At 40.7% G+C, this 23,308-nt stretch overlaps 1 protein-coding gene across 3 annotated transcripts in view; it reads left to right on the top strand.

The window, feature by feature from the left end:
* The window catches only part of Chrdl1 (chordin like 1), a 109,658-nt gene that overhangs the window by 43,665 nt on the left and 42,685 nt on the right, over positions 1 to 23,308 (top strand). For 2 of the 3 annotated variants that reach the window (XM_031368865.1, XM_031368866.1), the window contains exon 5: positions 22,455 to 22,597. In XM_031368865.1, coding sequence (XP_031224725.1) covers positions 22,455 to 22,597 — 143 coding nt within the window. Of the gene's footprint in view, positions 1 to 22,451; positions 22,598 to 23,308 lie in introns of all 3 variants that reach the window. The other variant, XM_031368860.1, reaches the window with a different exon arrangement.

Genomic DNA, 23,308 nt, shown 5'->3' with positions numbered 1-23,308 from the left:
ACCAGGCTGGCCTCGAACTCAGAAATCCACCTGCCTCTGCCTCCCAAGTGCTAGGATTAAAGACATGCACCACCACTGCCCAGCTTTAAATTGATTTTTAAGTGATACATAGTACTACTAACTGGACATTAAAGGTCTAGGGAAGACCTTTCAGACTTAAAGTATAACAAGGATATATAAACAAGACAACATTACATCTCTGAAGGGGAAAGGACTTTAAACCCAGGGCTCCAACACTGCTTATGAACATGTCTCCACTGGTAAATGAGAACCCTGACATTTGGTGCTTGCAGTCCTAGATCCTGATGATAGTAGCACCAGAAATAGACACTGACTATTTGTTTCCAATTCCAGGAGAATGATGTGTGAGGTTGCAAGGAAATTGGGTGGCAGGTATCACGACAGTCAAGAAGGCAATATTGAAACACTGGCATCCTTATGTCTGCCCTTTCTTCTGATAAGGCTCTGACAGGTACCTTCAGTCATATACCTCATCATAATGCTGACTTCACAAAAATGGACAATTTGTTAGCAGGAGAGAATACACTTGGAGACTAGGTGAAGATCTCTCTATTTCCTTGGAATCTTGAATTAAGACAGTGGTTTAACTTGGCTAGGCTGGACTCTTCCTCTAACTAGCTCACTATAATTAAAACATTCTTTGCTTTGAGCTCTCATACACTGATTAGGCTACCATAATTTCTTTCTGCTGGCTAGGGTTGCCTTGCTCCCTCCTTTTTCACTAATTCATACTCTGGCTGGAGCCTGCCATCCAGCATTTCTTCCAGGAGCATAGGCTGTCTTTTCAGGAAGTGTCTCAGAATTCAGGAGAAAAGAGCCCTGGCTACAGTGCAACTTCCAAGCCAAAGAGGATCAATCTGTTTTCCTTTTGTTGGGGCTTTGCAAGTGCCTTGTCATAATGATATCAGGGAAAATGTCATCTATATTTAGTGGGCTGCAGCTAGGGAAATGTGAAGAATTATAGAATGAATAGGGTTGAAATGCAATACAAAGTGTCCTGTACAAAATTTCATTGCTGTCCCTGTTGAGAAGCACCAGATTGGACAACACCCTTAACACAGAAACCCACAGATAGCAGTCTTCTCCTAACAAGAATTCAATAGTCTGATTCCTTCCTCTCTTCCTTCCCTCTCACATATTCATTTCACAAACATTTAGAGAGTGCAAGATTTGAACAAAGATATGTTTTAGTGCTCCTGTCTCGGGGAATTTATAATCTAGTGTGATCCACGGGCATAAAGAATATTATTAAAAGATAAGATGCAATATTATTAAAAGATAAGATGCAAATGGGTATTTTGTTTCCATTCTAGCAATGTGGCAGGTAGAAGGCCTTTGTCTTCTAAGCTGTGGATCTAAATAAAATAGTTTATCACTATAGTTCCAACACTCAGGAAACTGAGGAAGAAGGATCAAAAATAGCAGGCCAGTTTGGGCCAACTGCAAGTTCAAAGTTAACTTGTACTACCTAAAAATACCTGTGTTCAAAAAAAAAAAAAGTACTAAAGACAGCCCAATAATAGAATGCTTATCTAGCATGTAAGGAGCTCCGGGTTTTGTCTCTAGCACCACAGAAAATACATAAATACACACACAGGTAAATATTTTTAAAGTGCCGATCTGTGTTGAAGTCCAGGCCAGCAAATCTGCCCTTATTGTCTAGTAATATGAAACAAAAGACCCACAGCAGTTAGGCCAGAGCCAAGGAGATACATTATAAAGAAGTTAAATTGGGAGGGGCTGGATAAAGGAACAAAAGTCTGAACCCAAGAAGGAAGGGAAAAGCAAAATCAGATCAGGGGGTAGGGGTGGGGGGAAGCTAGTAAGGGTAGGATACAGAAGATCATCCAGCTGCCCCCAAACTGAACTTAAAATGTTTTCTGTGTTCTCTCTGGAAGGGGGATTGGTTTGTCCAGCATTCAATGGGAACTTGTTGATTGACACTAAGTTGGGCACAAGTTCAATGTGAGTGTGCCTTTAGCTATTTATTTGATTTTTAAAAATTGCATCCTTTGCAGTAAGACTGTTTAGCTTCTACTGGCGCCCTGGGGCAGTAAGTTTAGATTGTTAAAATAGCAGCCATTAACACTCTCTGTGTTATGACACTGTTCTCTCTGCCCCCCTTTATAGAAACTGGGCTGCGGGGGATTCTTTGACAAAAGTTAAAGTCTCCTCACCACAACAAAAGAAACAGAGTCTCCTCAAAGCCAGGACCTCTTTTGCCTAGCCATAACCCCCAAAAGCCCTCAACTCTGCCCACCCTTGCCTCACGCCCACATGTTTCATTCACTCCAGAACATGCAAACTCATCATGTTCACTCCCCATATCCCACACCCCCCCAAACACACACATCCTGCAAGCAAGAGGGACCCCAGGGAGTCTCTTGTGCTTGCTTTGCCTTCCTTTCTTTGGCTTGTTTTTAGTTGAAATCAGTTTGTTAGGATGACACTGGATTTCTTTTTCTTGTGTATTAATCGTACTGTGGAAGTAGTATTTAAGGACTTTCTTCTTAGTGCTGGTCATGCTTATTTCTCTAAACCAGTAAGTATAATTCTGATTCTATTGATCAGTCAAACTGGTCTCTGTGGACTTTGCATACAATGCCACTTGAGCAAATAGCTCAGGCAGCTTCTAAAAGATTTATGAATTCCTGGATTATCTAGATTATTCATAGGTCTACTTAAAAGGGAATTTTTCATGAGAGGACTGGATAGCCTGGCTTTCCTAAAGGCCCTTGGGGAAAGATCAAAAGGACAGAGACAAAGGGGACAGTGTGGAACTGCTCAGCTCCCTGAAAAAGGCAATAATCGAGACCAGACACACAGAGCCTACCACCATCTCAGAATCGGCACTGGTCACAGCTGAGCCACCACCTAGGCCTAGCAAGCACAAAGGGGAAGTTCTGTGTTCTCTGGATAACTTTGGCATGCTGTCTCTGCTGGCATTTTCCAGTGGAACTTTGTGCAATAGTGGACACCTCCCATTACAGTAGCCACAAACACATGTGACTGTTGGACATCGATATGGTATGAGACTACTGTGAGATTCAGAAACTGCATTCAAATTTGGGCTTACTGGTGATTAGTTCAGCTGTAAATTGATACAAATGACTGGCAACTGCTGTCCTGCATGGTCTCACTCTATGTCATTCAATGGGAGCATTTATGCTGGGTTGAATTTGGTTTCATACCTTCTATTTGTTTGGTTCCTTACAACTGTCATATTTTTTCCTTTTGTATTAGATATTTTCTATATTTATATTTCAAATGATATCTCCTTTCCCAGGTTTCCCCTCCAAAAAGAAACCCCAATTCCCTTCACCTTCCCCCTGCTCACCACTCCACCCTCTCCTGCTTCCTGGACCTGGCATTCCCCTACACTGGGGCATAGAACCTTCACCAGGCCAAGGGCTTCTCCTCTCATTGATGATCAACAAGGCCATCCTCTGCTATATATGCAACTGGAACCATGACCCCTACCATGTGTACTCTTTGGTTGGTGGTTTAGTCCCTGGGAGCTCTGGGGGTACTAGTTATTTCATATTGTTGTTCCTCCTAAGGGGCTGCAAACCCTTCAGCTCCCTGGGTCCTTTCTCTAGCTCCTTCATTGGGGACCCTGTGCTCAGTCCAATGGATGGCTGTGAGCCTCTACTTTTGTATTAGGTGGGCACTGTCAGAGCCACTTAGACAGCTACATCAGGCTCCTGTCATCCAGCACTTGCTGGTATCCACAATAGTGTCTAGATTTGATGATTGAATATGGGAAGGATTCCCAGGTAGAGCAGTCTCTGGATTGTCCTTCTTTCAGTCTCTGCTCTACACTTTGTCTCTGCAACACATGGTATGCACTCACTGATAAGTGGATATTAGCCCAGGAGCTCAGAATACCCAAAATACAATCCATAAACCACAAGAAACTCAAGAAGAAGGAAGACCAAAGTGTGGATACTTCGTTCCTTCTTAGAAAGGGGGAACAAAATACCTATGGACGGAGTTGTCATAAACTTAAAAGGAGGCACTATATATCCTATGAAGACAGAAAATCACACCTTGAAGTAGTGTTTTGTTCATTCAGCTCTCTATCTCCACACTTGACAAAATAAGATCATTTAAGACTGTAACCTTCCTGAAGCCACATTCAAGTTGCCTGGAGCCTAATTCAGCCTGCTCCCTAGATTATACTTCAGTCATATCTTCCTTTCAGAAAAGACTTTTAAAAGTGAATACTCTTTGCCTCCATTGTCTTCACAGCTCACAACTAAGATGCATCCCTTGTCATTTGGAAATATTTTGGAGTCAGTTTTTATCTCCTCATATGGCAAGGTACAAAGTAGACTCTGGACAACAGTTTGTGGAGTGAGTTAATTTCTCTAAAGCAGTGGTTCTCAATCTGTTGATCACATCTCCATAGAGGTCGCCTAAGACTGTCAGAAAACACAGATATTTGCATTATGATTCATAATAGTAGCGAAATTAGGCTTATGAGGTAGCAGCGAGAATAATGCTACTGCTGTGGGTCACCACAACATGAGGAACTATATTAAAGGATAGCAGCATTAGGATGGTTTTGAACCACTGATGTTAAGCCATAATGAGGCCTGTTATCTTTTACATTCTATTTTGAGGGAAACGGAGTGTGTTTCAGTGCCTTTGAATCAGCCAGACCTCATGCTGGCTCTGCTCAGTGAGACAGAATCCTTGCATGTGGCCCTGACCTCTGTAGCTTTTCAGATATAGAAGAAAGGATATTGATAACACTGGCTCCCAACCCCTCTACATTCTGAATTGCCTTGATTTACTGAACACACTAGTTGTCCTTTGCTGGCAACCAGGGACATAGCACAACTCCCTGCCTTCTCTACCTTTCTAAAACAACTTAGAATTAAACATGTCCAGAATAGAACTTGGAGGGGTTTATCTTTCTGGTCACTTTAGAAAGTGATACAATGTACTGACTCTAAACTAAGCCCAGAATCCAATGTTAAAAATGAAGAGAATTCAGTGTATAGGAGGAAATAAAGTATCCTCTTATAATCCTTGGCTTCTCTTCCTCATACCCCAGGCCTTTGCCCTTAACCCAGAGCTAACCAATGGTAACTAAGCACTGAATGAATTGAAGCAAAACCTGTTACCAGCCACCAAAGGTCAGGTTGCAGCCAGGCAGTCCTGCCAAGAGGCAGGCCCAAGCAAGGAGGCAAATAGTTTGTGTCCCATCTGCAGCGCATGGTCTGCTCATTTGTTGGTACCACCTAATGAAGAAGCGATCTGGTCCTGCGATAGAAGGCTTCCAGGGACCCACCCAGTCCTAAAATTCTGAACCCTAAGTATAAGCATTGGATGCCAAGGACACTGGAGAAAGTCTCTGGAGCATGTAGAACACCAAGCCAATTGGAGTGCCTGCTAAGCCAGCCCAGGATTCCTAGCATTCCAGCCACACCATATCCACCCCCAACCCCAGAGGGCAGCCAGTGGCCACAGCTGAGCCCACATCCAGCAGGCCGAGACCCACAACAGACCCTCCAAAAGCCTGCTTCCTCACTAATGGCTTGCCTCCTCACTAATGGCCTGCCTCTTTGCTTTGTGCTGAGTTCGGGGAGGTGGACAAACTGTAACACCCAGTTTAGCCTAAGAGTCTGACTTGCTGTGGACTCTCTGGGCAGTGAATCATTTTGAATAAGCACTTAAGCAACTTTCCACTGAGTCATCCTGAGGACTGTCAGGTTCACTAATCCTGACATATACTGTGCATATCCTTTGTTCAGATCCTGTCCCCATGCTGATACTGGGGGCTGGATATAAACAGCAGAACTTTAACAATGTGCTTGTTGGAAATAATTTGTATTAGGACTTCCATTGCCTGCCTCTCTCCAAAACTGCCTGAAGCACAAAGAAAAATCTTAACCAGTACCAACTCTTGGTCTGTGTGTGTGTGCTGTTGGCAACATTGCTACCAAGAATATGTCCTCTTTACTTTAAGTGGCACTGCATGTTCAATTTCTTTTCCAGATTCTCCATGGATCTGTTTCCATTTGGCTTCTTCTAGGCTAGGGCTGGCATTTTCTTTTTCCTGTAAATATTTTAGCATTTGCAGGCACCTCTTGCTACAACACTTCCTTTGCTGCCATAGACAATATGCAAATGTGAAAGCTGCCATAGACAATATGCAAATGATGACTATGGCTGTCTTCCAATAAAACTTTATTTACAAAGACAAGTCCTGGGCCCATTTAGCTCCCACCCTTGTTCTAGACATAAAATAGCCTAAATTGGTACATGAAACCTAGTCTCTCTGGCTAGAATGTCTGAGGACCGTTTAGAAGATTGGCCAGTTTTCACTCTTCCTTTTAGGAAGGAGACATAGACATCGTAAGAATAGTTTTTCTCATTTTGACTCTTAGAATCCATTTCTCAAAGGTTTTAGACACATTGTCATGACTAGGATAGGCTAAATGAGGGTGAATTAACAACATATAAACTTCAGAACTTAGAACACTTAAAGGTGTTCATCTCAGGTTGATATGTCATTCTTACCATTGACCCTGGCTGACAGAGCCTTGCCATCTAGAATTTAGTCCCATTGGTATAAGAAAAGAATATAGTAAAGCAGTAACTGGTACTCTGGTTCTTAAGTAAAAGAATCCTTGGAATAATAAATCACTTTTCCTTGTGTGTCACTGGTGAGAGGAAGTCACCTATTCTCAGGTCCTGATTCTTAGGGACAGGGGAAACACAATATTATCATGTTTCTGGACAAGGAAGTGCTTGTTCAATGGTCCCAATAGATGTCTATTCCAAGAACTACATCCTAGCGTTCTTCTTGACGACTTTTCTTTCCTACCTTTTTGATTGGTCTAAATGTCTCTTTTGCCTAAACCCTACCTGGCTTTCCTCATTCATAACAGCTATTGAAAGTAATGCCCGAGAACACAGCTGAGGGGCTCAAATATTGGTACACTAAGCAATACTTACAATTTTGTGTAGTCCAGCCATGAATATGAAGGCAGGCCTCTGAGCCAGATCCTACATGCCATTGGATCCAAGCATTGATTGCCATTGGGCAGCAAGCCTGAGAACAATTAGACCTCCCATGTCTCTGGTTTTGATTTCACTTTTATTTACTTTTAGTGGGAATTTGAATCAGAGAGGGAATTCTAAGCTCAATGACTCTAGGCAGTTCCTGCCTTTACTGCTATGAAGAAGAGTTGTCAAGATGGAAAGAGGTGCAGAAAGGAACACAGGTGATGGTAATGCTGTGTTATAAACTGTATGACAGCTTTAGAGGAGGAGACTTTATGCTAAAATACAGGATAGCCAGGAGAAGCTAATTGTTCTAATGATCTCAACTGCCTCAGGACTATGAATACAAGGCTAGGGGATGAATCTCGGACTCTGCTACACGTGATTAGCCAAGAATCTTGGGACGTTTTTCTTTAGTACTCTTGCCTTTCTAGGACCTCGGAGTCCCTCTGTTAGATCTTTTGCATGTGGCCATCAGGCTGGGAGAAAGCAAGCCAAGGAAAGGTATGCAGGACATCTGACAGGTCAGTCTTTTAAGACTCTTGGGTCATTTATCACCAAGTTTTATTAACAGCATTCACAAGGCTCCTAACTGCAAGGAAGTCTATGAAACACATATGTATGTAACTGGTCTTGAAACTGGATTTGATGAGCATGGGACATCTGGCACAAGGAGGATTCTGTACAGGAAATGTTCCCACTGGCTGAATTGTAGACTGAAGCCTTGAGTAACATACTGTCAATATTGAAATATCTGCTGCTCAGGGTGTACTGTATGTACTATTACAAGATGTAGGAAATAACTTCTACCTTTTGATGCCTTTGTATATAAAGAAATTTGAAAGATTCAGTTCATTGTATCTCACTTTTTTCTCTGCACTTCATGTGACCTCTAGCTCATACCTAAAAGCACTTATATTCTCATAGACACAGAGGCTTGGAATGTGAATCCTAGAGACAGAAATATGAAGAAATTCAGTGCAATGATAATCAGGAAGACCAGACAACTTATGCTAAATATTGAACCATTCAAAAGTCACACTTATAAAGTAGGGGGCTGGAGCTAGAGAGATGGCTCAGTGGTTAAGAGAGCTGGCTGCTCTTCCAGAAGAGCTAGGGTTGCTTCCCAGAACCCATGGTAAATTGCCTATAGCTCCAGCTCCAGCTCCAGCTCCAGGAGATTCAGTATTCTCCTCTGGCCTCTATGCACACACATGCACATACTCACACACAGACATGTAAATGTGTATATACATAAATAAATAATAAAATATGTCACTTCGTAAGTAAAAAGCAGCCATTGACATGGGGACAGTGAGAATAAGCTTGCTGTTTTGGTACTGTGAAACATACCACAAATTCAGTTAACATCTTGGTGGATATTCTTGGTAGTTACTTCTTGGGGTTAGGGTTTTTTGTTTTCTATTTTTATGTTTAATTACATTTTCATGGTAAATACTATTTGTTGCAGAAAGGAGAAATTGTAGGTATAATTTCTTGTTGTTTCATCTAATGTTAGGTTTGAAGACTGGCATTTATATAAAAGCTTTTCTGTGTTTATTGTGACTTCCTAGGTAGTTGGTTTTACATGATATAGTTTTAGATACATATATGTGAGAAGCACTCAAGTGTTTAATGTCATTAAGAATAGCTAGTGCTTTGCTACCTATCTAGAGAAATTAAAATAAGAAAGTTCCCCTTCTGTATATAGTGTTTAAATATTGGACACAAACATATCAATAACTTATTTTAGTCAAGGCTTGCTCATCCACTCTGAAGACAGAGCATTCCTTATAATGTTAGGCAGTCCTTTTCATTGTAAAATATTTATTATTTTCCCTGGCGTCTGCCTACTGAATGGGAGCAACACATCCTCCACTCGTGGCAATCAAAACTATCTCCAGCCATTGCAACATGTCCCCTTAGGAAATACTATTCCAAGTTGAACCTTCACATGAAACAGTGAGTATCTTGTAGAAGTTGAGAACTATTGCTCTAGCACTAAGGGATTCATATTTGCTTACTTTTGAAAATTACTTTCACTTCTTAGAATCTTGTATTCCTTTCACTATTTCATATATGTATCAGTATATCTTGATCATACCCAACCCATATGCTCTTTCTCACTCTCCCTGGGACCCTCAAATATTTTACTGTCCCACTTTCAAATTTCTTATTTTTAATTTTTTTAATAATCCACTGAATCCAATTACTACTGCCTACATGCACATAGGTGTGGGACCATCCACATGAGCATAGAAACCCACCAGTGACTATATCCCTGAAGAAAAATGACTTTTCTTCTCTTAGCAGCCATCATTTGCCAATAGCTCTATAGCTAGGTATGAAGCTGATATATATATAGACCTCCCTCAGAGCCCTACTCTGAGATTCAATGCATTTTCACGTGTCTCCCAGAAATGGGAGATAGAGTCAAAGGTTCTGGGTAGTAGGAACTTACTGGTACCCAGATTTCTGAGAAATATTGAGAGAGGCAGTATGGAAAAAATTGAAGTGATTTTCAATCAAACATAGTATGATGTGGGGAATTTGAACCCATTCTTACCAGATAACTCTTCTCCTTGCTCTCCTCATAGGAATTATTTATGGAAAACAAAATCAGACCTTCTTGCTATTCTAGCCTTGGCAAATCCAGTGGTGACCTTGCAGCCTGTTTGCTTAAGATCTGACTCCTGCAGTAACCTTTTCTTCTTCCTGTTGGCATGAGGATATGCGACAGTATAGGCGCATCTTAAATAGAACTCCCACTTTCAAACTGAAAATATTCATTAATCTTTTTATTTGATCGTTTGATAGGTTGGTTTTACCCTTTGCCTCTCTGTTTCCCAAAAAGAAGGCACTGTTCCATAGCAGTCAGTAGTAGAGTTCTTTTGCACCTAGATTTCCTAGCCACATTCTTTCCTCTTCCCTGTGTTGTCTACTGTTACGTAAGTTACTCCCCCTACAGTTCTCACTTTGCCTTTCATCCTTAAAGAATTTCCTAGGAGGAAAACCATGGTCCTTCCTCTTTTCTGCTGTTAGCTGTTGTCATCGTCGTGTCATTGTTTTTGTTGTTGTTGGTTTTTGAGACAGGGTTTCTTTATGTAGTCTTGTCTGTCTTAGCACTAGCTCTGTAGACCCTGCTGGCTTTGAACTCACAGAGATCTGCCTGCCTCTGCTGGGATTAAAAGTTCATGGCACCACTGCTGGTTTTCTGCTGGTATTTCTAGCACACTGGAGATGAACCCCTCTTTTTAAGTCTAGAAGGAGAGGCACTGCATTTTCCTAATAGTGTCCCCTTGTTCCAGCAGACTGAAGCCTGCAAATTTTACCTTTACCTGCCATCTCTTTCTCTGTAACCCCTGCCAATGACCTCTAAGGACAGACTGCTTTCTGAAGGCTGATGCTTACAGTTTACCAAACAGAACAAAATGCATGTTTGGGGATAAGTTTTTTCCATTAATTCTTGGAGGCTAACTGTAGTTTTTATTCCTCTAGTAAGTAATAGGCTAGCAATAAGCTCTTTCAACCATCTTCAGACAGGTACTGCTTCCAACTTTATTTTCTCTCCTCCAGTCATCCCAGAACACTTTCTCAAAACTACAAAATCTCACTAGATCACTTCCCTGCTCTAATCACTTCACTGTTTTCTCATCGTATACACAAGAACTGCAAACTGCTGGACTTGATATCTTAGTATCTCCAGGTGCCTGATGTCTGATGTCTTTGCAAGGACCAAACTGTGGTTTCAATCATTAACACTCTACAGTATTTCATATGGAGAGGCCTTTTCTCTTGTTTTAGATGGCTTCATAGTAGAAATAAAAAGGTCAGGAAAGGGAAAAGACACAGGAGTTGCTAGAGGCACATGCTAGGTCTTAGCTGAAATGGGTAACTAAGGGTGAGAAGTGGGATCTTAAAAACTCACTATTATCCAAGAGATGATGAATATCCGGATTCTCATAATGTCTGGATGTTAGATTTGATATGCAGTGGTAATTCTCAGAGGGTGTTCCTGTGGATGCTCTAAGCACAGGAGTTCAGAAAAATGCTCTGCTGTGACCATACGTGATTCTTGACTGTGATACCTCTGAGATCCTTTAACGGGATGTGAGAGACATGGGGTGCCTTCATTATAAATCTTTCCCCAACTTTATTTAATGGCTAGAATCTTGTTTTCACAGAACATCTTGTGGACTAGTAGTGCTCTGTAGAGCAGACTTAGGAAATGCTGCTGTAGGCAATACAAAGGAATGCCTGACCAAACTCCCCACTGTCTCATCCAGATGCCTCACATTGTTTCTGCTGCTTGAGGGTACTGACTAATTTGTCCATTTCAAAGGGGCATTACCCTTCCAAAAAAAGCCCAGTTCCCAACGGATTAGAACTAACAGAGTAATAGTAGAACTCATTTGGGGAATTTATTTGGGGGAAAGAGAAAGGCAGAGAGTGACACATGTTACCACAAACCTGTCATTAGCAATTACAAATCATGCATAGCAGTTTTAACATTTTCATTGCTACTGCTAAGGCAGTTAAGATACCTCTTGAGAATTAGAAAATGTAAAAACACGTAGTAGTTTAGCAACAAAGCAATAATAAACAGCTGCCACATTCAAGGTAGAAGGGTGTTTTTGTTGTTTTTGTTTGTTTGTTTTCTTTTGGCCTACATATTACAAGAGCAGATGACCATTTGAGATTTAAAATTTAGTCTCTGAAAACAAATTTGTGTCATATAAAACTGCTTCAGTTGTTGGACTGGGCTTCTGGGGGATGTCTGTAGCCCTCGCGTATTTTTTTGATCCTGACTTTGAGTCCTCATTTTAGCACTACAGATCTATGTCCCATTTGCATCTCGGGGCAGCTTTACTTCCATGTGTCAAAAGGAAAAGGATTTCCAATTTTCTCTTGGAGGAAACCCTAGGAGATTTGTGTAATGAGATTAAATTAGTCCATGAGCTGAATAATGCAGCTGATGAGCAAAGTGGAAGAAATCTGGACAGGGAAGAACATAGAGGTTCCCTCTGAAGACAGAGCTATACGGAGGCTCCATCAATAAATGCCCTCAGCCCACACAAGGCTGCTCTCAGCTGTGCATCACTGTGGATGCAGAGAAAGTAAAGCAAGTTTTGTGCCGAGATTGGTACTACTGAAGCTTTCTTTTTCAGCAGTGTTACAGCAGTGAGGGCTCCTCTTTTGCATCATGTAATAATCTGCATCTGACAAAACCCATTGACCATTTTCCCAGAGGGACACATGGTGTTCTCACACACTCAAAATGTCAGTAAATCACTTCATAATGACATTTGGAAGTCACGATTTACCTCATTCATCTGAGCTTTAAATTCATGAAGAGCCGTTTGGCACCTGGATGTGTATGCTTACATCTTAATTGAATTAAAAATAGACTTTGTACATTTCATGCACATACTAAGTTTGTTCCTTCGTGTTATTTCCTGTTCCCATGCTAAAGCTAACAGGAGATGGAGAAAGAGAAGACACAGGCCTTGTTTCCTTTGTAGTTATTGATTATTTAGAAGATAATACAGCTGGGGCCTGTGAGATCACACGTAGAGACACCGGCAATGAAGCCTAGCAACCTGAATTCCATCCTCAGAGACTGCTGTCCTCTGACCTCCACTATATGCACAGTATGGTGTGTGTGCATGCCCCACCCCCATATACCTGATATCACATGTTACACATTAGGAAGAGTAGGAAGAGACAGATCATTTGTGTGGCTGCAAGACATCAGAATGAGTTTAGTAGACCCTAAGGGCTAAGGAGGATATGAATAAGCAAAGGGCAGTCTGTGGGGGTGTTTGGTTCTAGCATGAGTCAGAGCAGAGTTGGCAAGGAGCATAAGGGAACAGGGGCCTTACCAGTACAGCATTCTTCAGCTCAATGGCATATCCTCAGGGGAAGCGCATTTGAGATATGTGTCACGCCACTGGCTGGAATGCTCCTCCATCTGGGCAGGTTTGGCTTTGGGTGCTTGTCCACAAGCCAGTTGATGAGTGGTAGCCCTGCCAGGCCCTCACTGCTACCCAAAAGGCAGCAAGACACCAGCATAGGGCCCCTTGCTGATCTAACAGAACTTGAATGGGATATAGTAAGCTCTCAACTCTTAGCTAGTCTTCTAGAACAGACTCGGTATCCAAATTTTCTCTTTACCTTCAGGTGAAGTGCCATCAGGAAAGTGGAGGGAGTCATAGTTAATGGACTGGTGGTTTACTGTACTCCAGCACTTTTCAAAAAAAAATAGGTTTTATGCGTAGAATAAGCCTTGCCATGTAGAAACAAGTTAAAATAAAATGACTCCCCTAGACAAATGTACATATACAGTTACAGAAAGATTTTTTGAAACAGAACCCAGAGAGGCAGAGCTGCAGCAGCCTCATCACTCAGCAAGCCAGTCCCAAACCAAACTCAGAACACCCAAGATGCCGCCAAAGCGCAAATCTGTGCCCAGTCTGAAAACACCTCTTATTCCCAGCCTTCCCACTCTTCTGCCTGACAAGAAGGCATATGAGGCAGGGTCAGCTACTGCCTGACATCAGCTGAAGCACGAACAGGAATGGGATGAAAGACAGCCTGCAGATGGAGGCCGGATGAGGAGGGGAGAAGTGGGATTTAACCAGGGTGTGAGCTTTCAGCGCCCTCTTTCCCTCTCTTCTCTCCAGCTGCAGCAGCAGAGGACTGCTTCCCCTCACTCGGCACCTTCTTGCTTGGGACAGAGTGTTGTGTCTGTCTGTTTAGCTGAAGAGTGATCTGCCAGATAGGCTCCAGGAATTTCCTGGCCTGGGACCCCCACTGGGGGGGTTGGGCCTGGGGTGTGAGCTGAGAGGCCACTTGTCTTCCTTGTGAAGGTGTGCACACAGAGTCTCTTTAAACTTTCCATGCAGGAATATCTTCCCTGCATCAGTCACTTTGTTTAATTCAGCAGTGTATCAATTGGATTCCATTTCCCAAGGCAGATACTGGAGACAATGGGACAAAACTATGGCACAGGATTGGACCCCTCTCTATCCTTGGCTGGTCTCCATTTATTTTACTATGCTATCCTATTTCACTTCCTCTCTGTCACTAGGGAGTGTCCTATTTTGTCATCCATTTGTCTTATATTTTCTTGTGTAGCATTTTTTATCTAAATATTTTCACGTACTCTAAAATTCACCCTTTTAAAATATACAGTCTAATGGGTGTTAGCATATCCTTAATTGAAACCAACACAATTATCTTACTCCTGAACATTTTCATCTTGCCCAAAGGAGGTTCCATACTTACTAACAGACATTCTATTCTGACTCCTATCCCCAGGTCCCAGCATCTACTAATTTAATTTCTGCCTTTTCAGATTGATATTTTCAATTCATTTTATAGAAGTGGAGTCATAAATGTAATATTTTGGGACTAAATTTATTCATTTAGTGTATTTGTTGTTATTATGGTCTTGGTTTGGAAGAAGTTTATAATACTTCAAAACAGGCTTGTGTTAAACTCACTATTGTAGCCCACTCTGGTTTCAAACTTTTAGCAATCCTCCTAATACAGCCCTTTGAATACTGGAATTAACATCCAACTCACTTATATATTTTAAAGCAATTTTTATTTATTCTTCGACAGCTTCGTGTTTTTACATATCTTGATCATATCCACCCAAACTCCCCATCCCATCTTCCATGGTGTTTCCTGGGCCTTTGAAGCGTAGTTGATATAGATGTCCTATAGGGCTAAGCACTCATCAGCCACTTACCAGTAATGTTACTACACAACCAGAAGCAAAACCACCAAAAGCGTCTCTTTCCAATGTTGAAAACAACCCTAATCTATGAGCATAAATGGGGTGGTGAGCAGGGGGAGGGGGAGAGGGAACAGGGGTTTGTTTTAGTTTTTGTTTATTTTATTTTATTTTATTTTATTTTATTTTATTTTGGAGGGGAACCTAGGAAAGGAGATATTGTAAATAAAGAAAACATCTAATAAAAAAAAGAAAAAGAAAAAAACATAAATATTCATTAGGCTGTTTGTCAACATGTCCATTTTGCAAAACACTGGTAGTAGGTTCCCCACTAGGGATTATGACCTCCTTAACCAAGGGCTTTGACCAGGTCAGCAATAGTAGACACAGATTTCTTCCTCCATAGCAGGTCTTAAAGACAGTCAGAAAGCAATTAGTGAATTAGTTAATTAAAAACATCAGTGGCAGTCTGCCCTGCTGGCTTCCGATTCTACTCAACTCAGTGAACATCAAATGAAGAAGTAATTAGGTGGGACTTCTCTCAAGAGGTGAGATGAGTGCTTGACCATGATTTGAGGGAAGCAAGATGATGGGTGAATGGAGAGAGAGAGAGAGAGAGAGAGAGAGAGGAGAGAGAGAGAGAGAGAGAGAGAGAGAGAGAGAGAGAGAGAGAGAGAGAGAGAGAGAGAGAGAGAGAGAGAGAGCAGAATCCTAAACTGAATATTTTTATGCAAGCCTTTCTGGAAAGCAGCTCAGATACTGCTTCCAAATAAGATGAAGCTTGTGCAATCAACACTCATCTTTGTTTAGCAGTTCCCCCAAGATATACATACAGCAGGAAAGGGCGTTGGAAGTGATAGCTTAAGTGTATAGAGAGAGTGGGAGAAGGAGCTCAACTTTTGCTTCTCTTCCTTGGCTGTGCGAACCAGCCACAATGACAAATACATTTGTGACTATTCTGACCCTTAAATCCTCCTGTCTGAGCACTCTAGTAATCCAAAGCAGAATCTAGCATGTAGGTGTGATAAGTGGCTTTGGCCAGAAAACAAATGTTGGGATAGAATGACATTTGTCAAATTGCGGAGATGGCTCATCCAATGAGATCACTTACTACACAAACATAAGGAGCTGAGTTCATGTCTAAAAACTACTTAAAAAGCCATTTGTGGTCACAAATACTTATAATCCTAGGGCTGTTGAAACCAGAGACAGGAGGATAGTAGAGAACTGATGGTTGCCAGCCTAGTTCCAGGCTCAATGAAAGACCTATCTCAAGGGAAGAAGACAGAGTGCTATAGCACATGTTCCTCTGGCCTCCACTCCACCACACATATGTATACCCACATACACATGCATATACATACATAAAACACAGGTAACACAGAGAGACAAACACTAGCACCAACTTGGCTATCACTGACAGGGAGAAGATGGGGTAAATGATGTCCAGAGAACTAGGACACTATGAATTTAAAACTTATGAATGAGTGACTATGTAGTCACCATCCAGGATCTGATAACTTTTAAGAAATTGAACAAGAAATAAAGACTATCTTTTACTTCAGGAAGGCAAAAATAAACATTGTCACAGTGTTGAAGGCCTGGACAATTTCTAACACAGTACATAGTATTGGCTGAAATTATTGTTTCTCCTTTGGAGTTTACGGAATACCTTGTATAGAAGCAGGAACTGCCAGTATAAGATCATGCTCACTGTAAGAACTATTCATCACCCTCTGGCTCTTCCCTTGTAAAAAAAAAATGCTTTCCGCCTTCAAGAAACCCCATCATTCCAAGCACGTAATGATATAACAATAATTTTATGAATTTATCAATAATATGTAATGATAATTATGTTGAAAACATTAGATGTCGTGCTTACGTCTCACAAACCATGAAGCTGGTGTTGTTAGCATCTCCATTCACAGATGAGAAAACTGAGGGAAAGTGTTACTGAGCAACCCATTCAGCTGCTAAGCAATAACTGATTATAACGAAGCTGAATGTTAAACCCAAATAGGACATTCTGAAGTTGGGCATCTCCATCCACTTATGACAAATTGCAGTGGTTACATTTTCAGCCATCTCCCTCGCATGAGAAAAGTTCTACTTCCTTTATTCTGTACCCTACAGCCTCATCATGCATAAAGTATTGAAGGGTCATGTCACAGTTTAATTAACAATCTGTTTTAAAATATGTGGTCCATTGGCACCTAGTATGGATTTAGTTATTGAGATTAGGTTACTTGTTAAGGACAACTGATAGGACCTTCATAAAATGAGCAAGAGAATAACGAAGTTTTATGGAGACAGAGTTTGGTGAAGATCTGAAAATCATAACAATCTACCCTCAAGGAAGCAAATCTACTTAAGCCATCAGTTCAAGGGCCCTGAGACTTGCAGCTCTGGAAGTATGAACCTAAATAGAATGTGTCACCAGTTCATCTGGCGAACCCATTTGTTCTTACTGAGAATTTCAAATGATCTGAACCCACAGACCTTAAACGCTGTGACTTTTTGGAGGGGAACCCCAGAATCCTATTGGAGGGGATAAAACCATTCTTTATGATACCTACTTTCACTTAGCCTGACCACAATGTGCATCCTTCTGCTCCGCCTCTTATTACAGTATCACTTTGTCTAGGTCACAGGTTATTTCCTACAAGTACCCTTACTTGTGTGCTTTCTTTCTACTTAGACTAAGACTTAATAGGCCTGCTCCGATTTACACAATGACATATGAAATAGCCCTCACACACACTTTTCCTAAGGATGCGGAAGTAATAGGGGTAAGAGAAATGCCCAGTTGCTGAAATAAGACTGTGGAAGTTGTACTCATCTGTTCCACAAGTAGGAATAGAGCTAGGCTATAAGTGGCCAGTTTTGTAGAATGGAATTATGAACTCTTGGAGGACACCCAAATGGTTATCTTATCTAACCCATAGCCTTCAAATTGAATCTTTGGAAACGTTGTCTTCAAGATAATCTTTCAAGAACTTGAATTCATATGAAAGTTTATTCATATGTGATTATATATCTATGTATATCTAAACATACATATATATGTTTAATTCACACTATCCCACATAAAACCTTTTATCACTCTGCAACACATAATTCCTTCATAAATATTATGGCTTTCTTGTGTAGCTTTTCTTAAGGACTAGAAGTAAATATGAATATCTACTCTTTAAAGAATATTATCTAATGCATAAAATATAGTATAGAGTTCATTATCATTTTATACCTTTTTATTTTTTTCATAATCTCTGTTGTTTTTTCATTTTCATATTCCCTCTCCATCCTGACGTCTTGCCTCCTGAAGTGGCCTGAATATATTCTGGTACTGTCTCAGTGAAATATGACAAGAGCAGAACTTATATTCAAGCTCACTCATGACAGATAGAGTATAAATGAGAGTAAGGCAACAGAAAAGGTGTCCTCGTCCTTGCGATTAGCCCCTGATCTTTGGAAGTCCTAAGAAGCTTTGTACTCACTTCATGACACTCTGAATTTGCATGTCTCCTGTCCTTGAGACTGCCTTTTCTGGGTAGCCAAGAATATCCTCCCTAAGAGAACAACAGTCTGGTGGTGAGGAGAATAGGGAAGAGAACAACCAGCATGAAAGAGTTGGCTTCTGGAAAGTTCAGGGAATGATAGTATCAGGCAGGAAAAGAATGGTGTACCACAGAGTTTTTGGTAACACTTTCCAGGTACTCTGAAAACAAAGACAAAGAATAAAAGAAAGAAAAGACTGTGACACACTTAGTCTCATTAAGATATCAATGGCAGTGTTGTTGCCTAAGAGACTTTTCCTAGGAAGATTCAATGCATACACGCCTATTTGCCTTAGAAAAGGAACCCACAATAGAGCACAGTGCCAGTTATACCATAGTTCAACTTGATCAAAGGCTGAGTTTTCACTGAGGTTACTAACAGGAGCATTGGTGAAGATTTACTTACAGGCGCAGAGATGACTCAAAGGCATTGGTAATATATATTTTAAAAACAATAAAAAAAACAAAGGCAACATGGGTGACAAGACTCACCAAAGCCACATCCTTGGATCTCTCTGCAAAACTTGCCTGCCATGCAACAGGTCCAAGAATCCCTTTTCTGCCACTATCTGGCCAGCACCTCTTCCTCCAGCGGTTGTTTATTGTTTTAATAAAACAGGGCAGGGGCTTTCAGAATTTTATAAGTATCAGCCATCCCAGACAGGTGACAACACCCTGAGGTTTACCTCCTGGAGGGGGGGGGTCTTTTTGATTCGCAGGAAAATCTGTTAGGTTGCAAAATCTAACTGCAAAGTGACAACCACTTAGGCAACAGGATGACTCTGCAATAGCAGTATTTTAGACTTCAATAAGAGCAGAAGTAGTAATAAATATACTAGGTAAGGAAGTCTTCTCTTAGCATCCCAGAAAATATATCTCTATTCATTTAGAAGGTCATTCCTGGTGTAAGGAGAGGGGAACAGTTTCTTTCCTAGCCCATTTGTAACAATATGTCTCAATGCTGGTCTGATTTCTTTGTGGTGTCTTTTTTCCACTACTTTTCATAGTGTTTTGTGGGAATTTAAGTAGAAACAGGGGACATAGAGAGACTAGAAGCTATGCAGCCTGGATACTTTTATTGTAGTATTCTCCTGAGGGGTACTGGAGCCAGCTTGGGTTTACACTGATTTCTTGCCAGTTTTCAGCTAGGAGCACGGAATATGTTCCAAGGATAGTTGGTTCAAAGCCCAGCCACCTCAGAAAATCTGAGAAAGGAGAGGATAGAGACTGGGGTGGCTTTTCTTGCTTATGTGGTTGGGAAGTATGCTGTGTTGGCCCTATAAAGATTTAAGAGGAGATTTGAGACATGTGCTCCATTCTTAGATAGAAAAACACAAACAAGGAAAAGTGGCTTGTGCAACATGATAGGGAATTGATAGTAGGCTGCCGTTATGATTCATAGACACTATTCCCAAATTTTAGCACCTGTTTGTGAAAATAACACACACTGGAAGGCAGAAAACTTACTTGTAAGTCTACTCTCCTACTGAGCAGCTCTGTAACATGTGTCAAATCTTTTGGGGTTATCTGTAGCTTCATTTTCATAATTCCCCCAAACCATATTAGAAGAGTAAAACCAAAAATACTGAGAGTTTTTGTAACAATAATTGATGAAAGCTTGACTATAATTTCTCTCAGTTGCTATGATTTACATTCTCCCCTGTCTTCTGCTGCTTCCCCATATTCTGTGGAGTAGATTAGTAGACTCCAGTGCCACACTACTCAGAAGACTGCAAAAGAGACTTTAAAGCTGATATATCCAGTGGGAAACTTCTCCTTGCAGGTACCCTGCAACTGGTGCTGTTGAAGGCCCAGTTGAAATGAATCCACAGTCTTTTGAGGCTAAATATTTCCAAAGGTTTTGTGAGTGTGTGTGTGTGTGTGTGTGTGTGTGTGTGTGTGTGTGTGTGCTCCAAAGATCTGCCAGCTTCTGTGAGAGTCATGGCAAATATTGTTTTGTAGGTCATTGTATGTTTTCTTTACCACAAAATGCTGAGATTTGGAATAATTGGAGCCCAGGGGGCAAATGGCCCTGCTCCTGTCCTTTCCCCCAAAGAGTTCCACTCATTTCTGCCAGCTGCAGCTGTCGGCTTTTTATGCACACATGGGCAGGGCCAGGGACTCACGGCCCAGACAGAAAGTCAATTAGTATGAAATAAAATCTTTCTTAAAGTTTTCTTGTTTTGAAGACAAAATTCAGAAACTATCCTGACATGCTATAAGGGTCATGGATAAGTAATTAACATCGGGGAGAAGAACAAATCAAGGTCAGATCAACTTATACAGAAAAATAGAAAACTGAGGTTTTAGCCAAATCATTGAAGTTGATGAAAAGTGCAGTTTTGTGGGTAATTTAGGACACAGAATTGTAGTAAGACAACATAACTCTCATAGTTTGTTGGTTTGTGGTCTTGTTTTAATTAAAAGACCCTTTGTTTGCCATGGATTTTAAGTGATTGGCATTTTTCTTGATAGTAGATAAGAAGGAATTTCAGAATCAGATATCAATCAGTATCCTGGTGCTGCCAATCACAGGTTGTGTGACATTGGACAGATAATTTTTTTTTTGTGGTACCGCACATCAAAATTGAAGCCATGCACTCTACCACTGAACTATGCTACAAACCCAAGTAATTAAATTTCTTAATTCTTGATTTCTTCATCTATAAAATTGGCATGATCATGTATACATCAGAATATTATGGGTGAAAACCAATGAAATAATATACTTAAAAACACCATGTGCATAATGTCCACTTAGGACTCAATAAATGTTAACTATTTTTATATTATGATAATGATGACAGACATTGTTATGATTAGTCTTTATCATTTTTACCGCATCTTGAGAATGTCAGTTTGTTTTTTAACAGTTCCACACATCAATGATTAGTGACCTTGGATTTTAATCATTACCATTTTGGTGTGTATTCTCTATGTCTTCATGTATATATTCGGAAAGAAACAGAAAGGCAGAGGCAGAGATAAAGAGAGACAGAGAGACAGAGGTAGACAAAGACAGAGATCAAGAGCATACATATTCATGCAATACAGAATATACTAAAGGAAACCCAGTGAAAAAGTTCCAGTGATCATACACTGTAAGGAACTTACTGAGTGAATAAATTTTCTGCTCTATGACAGTTGTATGCTATCATAGCATATCATAGCATATCTATCAAGTAGAAATATATGAAAGAGACTCAGTATTCAAGAAGTAATACGTACACACATGTAAATAGGTTGACAGAAGGTGAAATTTGGTTTCAGGACACAGTGTATTTTGAGTCTTCTTTTCACTGTTTACTAATCTCATGATGTGTTTCTCTCCATTGAGAAATGAAGGTAAGAATCTAACATGCTTGGCATAGGTGGTTATAAATCTCACTTTCAATAATGTATCTGCAGCCTCTTTGTAATGGTTTGCTATGTGACCATAGTCCAGTTACACATTCCAGTAACATTCAAGTTCCAGATTATGTGCTTTAGATATCAGGTGCCTTGAGAGGTCCGCAGTGCTAGCTGGAGTCTTTGCACAACTTTGCAGAGAAAAGGAGAGGAGAGTTAAACCTTTATAAGGCAAGGACGTCAACAGGTAGAAAAGAGTGAAGGTAGAAGGCTGTCTCGGTGGAGGAATTAATAAGTAACAACCACAGAGACCAGCAGAAGTTAATGCAAATGCATGATAAGTTATATAAAATGTTACAAGGGATATTGTTTCCAGACCAGTTACAACGGACAGTAGATGATTCTTCCGAAGGCCTAAGAGAAGACTAAATACTAGTAGTATGGACTCCTTTTAGGTAAGTCAATATCTTATCCATGCTGGAGCAAGCATAAGTTCAATCAACGCAAGGCCTTGTCCTAATTTCTCTAGTGCTCATGGTAATGCTTGGCACATAGCAAGTGTTCAATAAATTCTAAGACCAGATAGTCAGCTGTGATTTTTCTATGGCTGTTTTAACCTCTGGTGGAAGGATTGTGTTTTAACTCCCTCTGTGTGGTACAGCCCCACCTGCTGTTGAGAATTATGAAATTTGTTGCAGTTATACCAATACTTGATGTGTCTTGTTTGTTTGTTTGTTTGTTTGTTTTCCTCCTCCACTCTGTTCCAGAAGACTCCTTACCACCAGTGAACAATAAGGTGACCAGCAAGTCATGCGAATACAATGGAACCACTTACCAACATGGAGAACTGTTCATGGCTGAAGGGCTCTTTCAGAACCGGCAACCCAATCAGTGCAGTCAATGTAGCTGCTCGGTAAGACCCTGCCTCTCAACGCCTCTGCCACGCCCTACCCAGATAGGGAAGTAGCTACCTCTGCATCTGTGTTCTCACTGAAGCTGACACTAGAAGCTGTTTGAATAGAACTGAGTTGAACTGACATCGTAAGCCTCCCTGCCTGTCTAAGTTTGAACAACTGTCAAAGAGGTCCAAATCAGTGATAGATAGCCAAGCCATAAGAGTGCTAAAGTGAGCAAAGGTGAATGGTTTGATTTAATCAGCCTGTCCTTTTCCTAAGTGTTTATACCACCTAGCCCTTCACCTGAAGGATTCTTAGCTATCGAAGCCTTGGGGATGCCATAGGTGCAACACTACTATTGCTGTAAGACTAATGGATCCAATTTGCAAGAAAATTGGGCATCTATTTGTTCCTATCCTGTTTCTAGGGCACTTCATCCCTGGAACATACTGATATTCTTTTTATCTTATTACTAGTAGGTAGTCATTCCCAATTTTCTACAATTAGATAATTGTACTGTCTGAACACAGTAATTCCAATGCACCGTCACTGTATATGCTTTATAAATAAAGTCTAGCAACTGTATCCACTCCTAATTGTTCAGTACAGAGAATGTTAGACAGAATAAAATAGAGTAGATATGTACAATGAAGCACAAGAGAATAATGGATTCTTAGAGCTAGTGGATTCTGGGAATGGGGGTGTTAGTTTTAAGGACATGGATCCTA

The sequence above is a fragment of the Mastomys coucha genome, chromosome X (assembly GCF_008632895.1).
Source record: "Mastomys coucha isolate ucsf_1 chromosome X, UCSF_Mcou_1, whole genome shotgun sequence".
Taxonomy (NCBI): domain Eukaryota; kingdom Metazoa; phylum Chordata; class Mammalia; order Rodentia; family Muridae; genus Mastomys; species Mastomys coucha.
The sequence above is the reverse complement of the archived record's forward strand: the minus strand, read 5'-3'. Positions and strand labels throughout refer to the sequence as shown.